Source organism: Schistocerca piceifrons, chromosome 11 (genome assembly GCF_021461385.2).
Source record: "Schistocerca piceifrons isolate TAMUIC-IGC-003096 chromosome 11, iqSchPice1.1, whole genome shotgun sequence".
In the NCBI taxonomy this organism is placed as follows: domain Eukaryota; kingdom Metazoa; phylum Arthropoda; class Insecta; order Orthoptera; family Acrididae; genus Schistocerca; species Schistocerca piceifrons.
In genome coordinates, this window is record NC_060148.1 from 156,482,288 (window position 1) to 156,491,490 (window position 9,203).

Sequence of the window (9,203 nt, forward strand, 5' to 3'; positions counted from 1 at the left end):
TTTCATAAATTGTTGTAGACTATTGACTTGTAGCACTGTATTTTAAAAAGATTGTAACACGTGAAAGTGAAGTATTTTAGTTCTAATCTAAAAATTTCAGATCAAATCGGCAGTGACTCAGAATAATCATTATTGAAATACCTCTGGTTATTTTCGTTTTAAACCACTTTTACCTCACCAGTTCTTTACTTCTGGTGGAATATTATAATTTTAAATCAGTAACAGTTACTGAATATGTCAATTCGTATGCACTTTTATGACTTGTGGCTTATAGTACTGGATTTATGGTCACTCAAATATTTTTTCTTTGTTGTATATCTCAATATTTAACATTATCCTCCTCACTCTTCAGATTTACTCAGACTACTGGTGGGAGGTGCAGCATATCATGTGAAGAACCTTGTCACCATAGACTGGTCCAGGATGAGTTGGTGATAGACATGGAGAAGTCAACACATGGGTTCAGTACCAATACAGAAGATCTGACTATTGATAAGGAATGCTCAGTTGCCACCCAATATGACTGTAGTACGAGGGAAAAGGAATTACATGTATATAGCTGTAATTTCTGCCAACAAAGCTTTTCTTCAAAATACAGACTCATAATGCATGTGTTTACGCACATTGGTGGAACGCAACCACCTTCGTATGTTTGTAAGTGGTGTGGTGAGGTATTCCACAGTAATGTTGGCTTGAAAAAGCATATGAGAATGAGTGAGAATTGTCGAGTTTCAACTGCAGACAGTCATGAAAAATATGGACATGGTGATGAGCATCAAACCACTACCTCGTTGGATAGCGAGGCAGAAGTTTCTGTCACAGAACACAATGACCAGTCTTCATGTAAGGAAACTTGGAAAGATGCAAACAAGCCTTCTAATGACATATGTAACACACATATGACAAATGATAGAGAGAAAACTAGTTATTATGGAACTTTGTCTATAGCTGTTAATGTCAGTGCCCAGGCTGATCTACTTACTGCAAACAGAACTCACAGATGTGGTATTTGTGGCAAATTGTTTGCTAGGTCTGGTGATTTCAACATACATGTTTCCATTCATACTGGGAAAAGACTTCACAAATGTGATATTTGTGAGAAATGGTTTGCCCAGTCACGTTATCTAAAGGCTCACACATTAATTCACACTAGGAAGAAACCTTACATGTGTAAGATTTGTGGGAAATCTTTTACTATGATAGGTGACGTCAAGAAACACACATTAATTCACACTGGAAATAAACCTCACAAATGTGAGATTTGTGGGAAATCTTTTACTAAGTTAGGTAATCTCAAGCAACACTCATTAATTCACACTGGAAAGAAACCTCACAAATGTGAGATTTGTGGGAAATCTTTTACTAAGTTAGGTAATCTCAAACAACACTCGTTAATTTACACTGGAAAGAAACCTCACAAATGTGAGATTTGTGGGAAATCTTTTGCTGCGTCAGGCTCTCTCAAGCAACACTCATTAATTCACACTGGAAATAAACCTCACAAATGCGAGATTTGTGGGAAATCTTTTACTAGGTTAGGCTCTCTCAAGCAACACTCATTAATTCACACTGGAAATAAACCTCACAAATGTGAGATTTGTGGGAAATATTTTACTATATTAAGCAATCTTAACAAACATTTATTAATTCACACTGGAAAGAAACCTCACAAATGTGGGTTTTGTGGGAAATATTTTACTATATTAGGCAATCTTAACAAACATTTATTAATTCACACTGGAAAGAAACCTCACAAATGTGAGATTTGTGGGAAATCTTTTACTATGTTAGGTGATCTCAAGAAACATGTATTAATTCATACTGGAAAGAAACCTCACAAATGTGAGATCTGTGGGGAATCTTTTGCTACATCAGGTGATCTCAAGACACATGCATTTCAACACACTGGAAGTGGACCTCACAAATGTGGTATCTGTGACAAACGTTTCACTTACTTGAATACTCTCAAGACACATGCATTACTTCATGTCAGAAAGAAATTGTAAGTGTGTGTTAGTTTATGCAAATAGGTTTTCATGGTTGGTGCCCTCAAGGCCTATAAAATAATGTATGTACCAGGGGACAATAAATTGTACTTTCGGCGAAATAACTTTAAAATCTGGTAGAATTGTGAAAAAACTTGTAATGATGTGTACTATAGAGTGCTAACAGATAATGTGACAAAAAATTCATATCTGTAGCTTCAGATGTCAAGAAATGGTGTTACCAAATACTCAAGAAACATGAATCAAATGTGTTTTTGTCATTAGCACTGCTGCTTTTTCCTATTGATCTTGCAACAAGAAGATTGTGAATTGTGATAAATCCTTACATTTGTCAGTAATCATAAGTATCTTGCAATATTCAGTATAAGGCCAAGCAAATGTGATGACTTGCTGCTTAATATTCCAAACAAAGTCATCATGTAGTACTTGTAACTGTATTTTAGAAACAGTGACAGTAAAAATATATTCATGACACTTGCTTCATTGAGGCTAGTAAACTCAATACTGGAGAAACATGATTATAACAATTATTTTACTCAGATATGTTTTCGCAAGAGACTTGGTGTGCCATTAATAGTGTGTACATTTATGTTCTGTTGGTACTAATCCTGCATTAGTAAACATAACAACAAATATAATAACCTGCTTAATAGCATGTTTGGCCGCCTTTGGAATACAGTACTTTGACAATTCTACGTGATATGGTCTTGACACATCGTTTACATGCTTCTGGGTGTATGTTGCACCAGTTGTATTCCACACGTTCAGATTACCTAAATGGTATGGTCAAGACATCAGTGTTAGTTACCATGCTACTCAGACCATGCACATGTGACATGGACAATTATCCTGCTGAAAGATGCCTCCACTATGGGAGAGCACACCAGGAATGAAGGAATGCATGCAGTTGCAATGAATGTCACGTAGTCTGCAACTGTCATGATGCCTTCTGTTGCTAACAGATGTCCCACAGGAGCCAAAGTGACTGCCCCCAAAGCATAATGGGCCCTCTATGTGGTGCCATTCATTTAGATGATAGCATATCTGGATGTGCAACTTACCTGGTGTAACAGGAAATGTCACCCATCCTGACAGTTAACATTTGAATTGACCTTCACTCCAGCCTCAATGATCCCTTGCACACTGCAGTTGCAAGTGAACATTTTGGTGGATTGGTATGGAAACATACAGTGACTATATGTTCCAGAGCCACACATTCAACAATGTACATTGAACTGTGGGTTCCAAAACGTGTATGGCTGCCCCAGCGTTGTTTTCTGTCATTAGATATGCCACATTTTGCCACATCTCCAGCTTTACAGAGCAGGCAAGCTTCTGACCTCCATACTTTGTGAAGAAGTATAGATGTATTACATCTTATCATAATGTGATGGACTTATTACCTTTCAGCCACTTTCCTCAGATGTTCACAACAGTAGCATAGATCCATTGTACCAACTTCACCACTTTTGAGGTTCTAGTTCCCAACTGCAATGCCACTTTAACTTGCCCTTTGCTAAAGTCATTTACATCATTAAATGTACATGTTTGCAGCTCATCTTACTGATAGAACAAAAAGTGTAAATCTCTGGTCTGCTTATATACTTGTAATCTGCTTACTGCATCATGTGCATACAACGTGGCATTCATTCGCTTCATCAACAGTGTTCATGACATTTTTGCCCATCAGTGCATCTTCATGTAAATGGGTCAGATGCGGAAATGTGTAATCTAAGAAATTCATCATGCTTGGTTGTCATTTACGCTAGTGCACAATAGCTATATTTTTTGTGAAATATTTTTGTTTCACAAAGCTCTGTACATAATTCAGAGATAATATAGGTAAGTGTTATCCAACAAAGCTCTTAATTACTTGTTCAGCATCAAATACTGCGAAAGTTCTACAAAAAAAAAAAAAAAAGAAATAGGTAAACAAACATTAGGTGTTATGATTTGATTCCAGTTTTGTTTTATACACAGGAACAACACTTGGGAGAGCTCAGAACGTGAGCACTAAATATTTCTTGTGTTATATTCAAAGATGTTTCCATTGTGGGTATTTTTCTTAATTTGTGGTAAATATACATGAGGTTTTTGGAAAATTGTACTTATGCTTCAGTTTTAATTTCAGAACGATTGTTTTTAATTTTGATTTCCTACCTATTTGTTATTGTTGAAAGTGGTTTAGTATGTTTCATCATGTGTGTAACAATGGGAGATAGTTATAATTAAGTGATTGGCACTGTTCTGTGTTGCTACACTTCAGCTGTGACACTTTGTAGTGATATGATTACATTGTATTTCATCTTTCCCATGATTGTACATCCACAACTGCTGTATGGGTTATTCATAATAGACAACATCTGCATACATTTGTATTAAATATTATTTTCCAATAAAAGGAAATAAAAACCGGGTTTCTGGACAATAGCCTTATATTCCAATGAATATGAAAATGTACTACAAAGTGTGGCGACTATACATAATATGAATCTCTAAGAAACAGTAAAATTTGTAGTAACATGTTAAAAAAAGGTACACAATGTGGACTGAATATCTATAGGCGTCAGCTAAGCATGGGTCATATGGTGTTTCTCTGGTACATGAGATGTAAGCAGAAAATAAACATATTCAGTGGTTGTGTGGAAAACCATCCAAAGAACTGAGTCTACATAAACACTGTACATAGCCATAAATTAAAGAGTGTAACTGCACCTATTAAAATAATAACCTAAGCTAATAACTACAGAATAAACTGTTGTATAAGAATTGTCAAGGACAAGTCTGTTGTAGGTTGTGGATCCAGGAGTAAGGGTAATCAAGCATATTGTTTAAAATAAACAACAATGAGGAGTACTTTAAAACAACTAACTGGTATTTACATCAGAACTTTACTTCTAAGGCCATTAGCATACTGAGAGGCATAGTGCTGGAGAATGGAATAGAAGCACACCTCTGATCAGACTGAAAGCTGGTTGCCAATAGTGAGCCAAATTTATCCCGGCTATGGCCTATGGCCCCATGTGACCATTAACAGCGGTCTCATTGGTTTCTGGATGGTTTTCTAGGTTTTCCTCACTAAGGATGCTTCTCGGAAGTGTCTCCTCATCTGTATCCTCTGTCAGAATTGTATGAATGTGAACAAGGCATATACAGTGGTAACTGATACAGAACTAGCCCCTGACTAGCCACAGCTCTGAAGTGAAATGTATTTTATAAAGTGTTCCCCACTCGGTCTATCAATCTACCACACACACTTCCCTCCATAGCAGCAGGCTAATTATTTCAAAATTACAAAAGTAGTAGTTTGATGTTTGAAAATGCTCCTTTGGACCGGTGGCTCTTGCTAAAGGATGCAATGTTCTAATAGGGGAAACAAATAATTTCCAAAATGCAGTGAAAAAAGTGGACATGAATAGAAAACTAAAAGTATTTAAGAAGTGACAAATAATAGTACAATAATTTAGAGTTTGAATTGGCCAATTTTGGCTATTGTAGAAATAATTTTGGCTATTGTAGGAATATACGCAGCCAACTGAAATGATGCACTGATACAGTGGTGTGGTGGTGCCGAGGCAACAGCTGTGCTGACCATGTACTGAGCCAGCAGGGACAGCATGAGAGCTGCCAAGATACATCAGCTGGGCAGTGGCTAAGCTGGTGCAATGGTGATGCCAGTGGACAGTGATGGAGTATTGTGGTTCAGAATGACAGCATTGGGGCCAGCAAATGTTGTTACCAGTTGTGAAGGTCTAGCCTCGCAGATCATGAAAGGCTGTAACACTGCATCAGATGGGTGCATCATCGAAGGTTGGTTGGTTATTTCCATACAAAAGAGGCCTAGCTCAATAATATTAATAAGATTTATTACTTTTCCTATAATCTCTGCAGTTTGTAGTATAAAAGTTAAAATTACAAAGTTATTGAAGTATACATTACAAACTGATTATATATCCATAATAAACTAATCTCATTAAGACAACTGTAACACTTTCATTGTTTTATTAAATCTTATTTCATGTACTTAGGTTGACAACCCTGTAGCCAGGCATATGTGCGTGTATGAAGCTCTCACTAAGTTAAGCGATTAATATTGGAATATGAGCTAATTTAGTTAATATTACATTTTAGACTAGTGCATTTACTTCTTATCTAATCTATGTATTGAAGGTTTTGCTTTTCTAAACGTAATTACATCGAAAAGGAAATACTTTGTAAAGGCCGGCAGTTGCGTTGTTGTTTACATATTTTGGCGTAAATTTCGTATGAGTGTAGATATTTGTTTTTGACTAGACTTAGCTCTTCAAAGTTAAATTAATTCGTGTCTCTCATCCAGAATTTGTGTGGTTGATTAAAAATTTCTGAGCCAAGTTTATAAGTTTGTTTACATTAATGTTTAGTTACATACTAGGACAGGTTAAAAAATTATTCTGCTGTTGAAGTTATTTTCTGCTTTTGTGTTACGTTTTACTATCAAACCATGTGTGACAAGTGTGGTGGTTGCTGTAGAAATTTGAAAGAGGGAGTGTTCTGTATAGACTGTAGGTTGTGGTTTCATTGGGGAGAGTGTAGCGGAGAGGAAACAAGGATAGATAATGAAGCTCTTCCATTGCAGTGTAGGTTACATAGAAAGGATAGAAAAATCGCGGAACTGGCGGCAAAGATTTGTGCACTTAAGGCTGAATTAGAAATCGCGAATTTGGAATTATTTAAGCTAAGGGAGGAAAAGGACTCTGGGCGCTGGTAAAAGGTAGCAAGCAAAGGGCGAAGAAGGGAAACAGTTGATAAAACTTATAAAATTCAGTTAGGAAATCAGTTTGGCTTGCTATCTGAAGTAGTGGAGGAAGGGCCATATCCAGATTTAGTTGAATGTAGGTTGAAGCAGAATATTAGCTTAAAGAAAAAAGACAGGTGGGGATCAAACCAGAATAGGAAAAGAAAAATTCTGCTTATAGGTAGCAGTCATGGGAGGGGTGTGGGCCAACAGCTACAGGAGAAATTAGGGACAGAGTACCAGGTCACAAGTTTTGTGAAACCAAGTGCTAGTCTTAGCCAGGTGACAGAAAACTTATGTCAGCTATGCAAGGACTTTGAGAAGGAAAATCAGGTAATTATAGTTGGGGGAGCAGTAAGCAGCCTGGCTATGAATCCAGGGTATAGTATTAGGAGTGATCTGGATGAAATAGGAACAGAAACTGGGCACACGAATGTTGGGTTTTTGGAGGTATTTCAGCGCTATGATCAGCCCTGGGTATCGCGTGTTAACACAGAACTGAACAGGATGCTCCAGACACCGGCAAAGTCTCACATGAGTGTTGGTCCAGTTGATGCTATTGGTAGGTGGGGCTACACTACACATGGCCTGCGCCTTATTAGGAAGGGGGAAGATAAATTAGCTTCTCTATTAGCAGATACTGTAAGGGGGGCCACAGTTACACAAGGGGTGATCCCTGTGGTTATTGCGACCAAGGCAGACAGGTTTTTTTAGGTTAAAGTCAATTTCCAGACAGACAACAACCAAGGAAAATAGAAGAAAAGAAACTTCATGCACAGCAAACAAGGATAAAGCTAAGGATGATATCAGCTTCACCAAAATATCAGAGGAATAAAAAAAAGTAGGTGAGCTGATAATGTATTTAGATGATCTCGAAAATAAGAATGAGATTGATATACTTTGTCTGTCTGAGCACCATGTAACTGTGGGGATGGAAAATGTCAGTATAAATGGGTATCATTTAGCATCTTACACTTGTAGATCTAGTATGGATAAAGAAGGAGTTCCCATTTTCATAAAACAAGGGTATAAATACGAAACTGTTGAAGTGAGCAAATTTTGTGTTGATCAGCACTTTGAAGTTTGTGCATGTTAACTTCAGCTAAGTTTGTGCATGTTAACTTCAGCTAGACAATGTTGATATTAGCAACAGTGTACAGGTTTCCACTAGGAGATTGGGAGCTATTCATAAAAAAGTTTGACTCCCTATTATGCTGTCTGTCAGACAAAAATAAGTTATTAATCTGGGGTGATTTCAGTGTTAATTTTTCTAAGCAATCCTGATAGGAAAAGTGAACTGGAAGTGTTGTTAACAACATATAACTTAGAATCAGTAATCAGTATCCCTACACGTATAGCTCAAGGCAGTAGTACTCTAATAGATAATGTATTTGTATGTAGAACAAACACATGCTTTCCCTGTGGTTAATGGATTATCTGACCATGATGCACAACTGATTAACTTACAAAACATAACGGGGTGTACACTTCAGAAACCATTAAGTCAAAGTGTGAGGGTGCCCAACCCGGTATCTATAGATCACTTCAGAGAAAGTTTAGGAAATGTAAACTGGGAAGATATATATAATGATCCAAATGCTAATGATAAATGCAGCATATTTTCTAATAAATTTATATCCTTTATTGAACATTGTTTTCCAAAGAAAATTACTAAATGTAACACCACAATATTTTTAAAGAAACCTTGGATTATTGTAGGTATTAATGTGTCTTCAGAAAGAAAAAGAAAACTGTATGAGACAGCAAGAAGTAGTTTTACACTGTAACAATTATTGTAACACACTGAGAATAGTTGTAAGGAAATCAAGAAATATATATGTTAGAGAACAAATTAACAACTCCAGCAATAAAATAAAATCAATATGGAATGTTGTTAGAAGGGAGACAGGAAAACTAACCAGTGGGGTAGGTAGTATTACTGATAAAGAGAATGAGACCATCTTAACTAACATTACACAGGTAGCCAATGTATTTAACAATCATTTCTTAAGCGTAGTAGAAAAAATTGGTGAGAATAGTTCAAAAGAAAAAGCCAGGCAGCACATGGAAGAGTCAGTTTTGAAAAATTTTAGTCAAATTAGGTTTCATCTAACAAACTCTTGTGAAATAAGGAAAATTATTAAATCATTGAAAAATAAATGTTCTCTAAGAGTAGACGACATCAAAACAATTTGGAGCAATTACAGCTGATATTTTGAGTCACATATGTAATGCATCACTGACTCAGGGATTTTTTCCAGACAGGTTAAAATATATCCATTGTCAGGCCTCCGTACATAAAGGGGAAACAACAGATGCCAATAATTATCGGCCAGTATCCTAGCTTACAGCATTTTCAAAAATGTTTGAGAAAGTAATGTACTCAAGAGTGGTTAGCTATGTCAACAGTAATGGGATACTTA

The 9,203-nt window shown here is 36.5% G+C and overlaps 1 protein-coding gene across 3 annotated transcripts in view; it reads left to right on the forward strand.

The window, feature by feature from the left end:
* LOC124720385 (zinc finger protein 43-like) overlaps positions 1 to 6,273 on the forward strand; it is a 120,668-nt gene extending 114,395 nt beyond the window's left edge. For 2 of the 3 annotated variants that reach the window (XM_047245719.1, XM_047245720.1), the window contains one exon: positions 353 to 3,931. In XM_047245719.1, the coding sequence (XP_047101675.1) occupies positions 441 to 2,006 (1,566 nt within the window). In that variant the 5' untranslated portion in view covers positions 353 to 440 and the 3' untranslated portion in view covers positions 2,007 to 3,931. Of the gene's footprint in view, positions 1 to 352; positions 3,932 to 5,525 lie in introns of those variants that run through there. The other variant, XM_047245721.1, reaches the window with a different exon arrangement.
* The last annotated feature ends 2,930 nt before the right edge of the window (positions 6,274 to 9,203 follow it).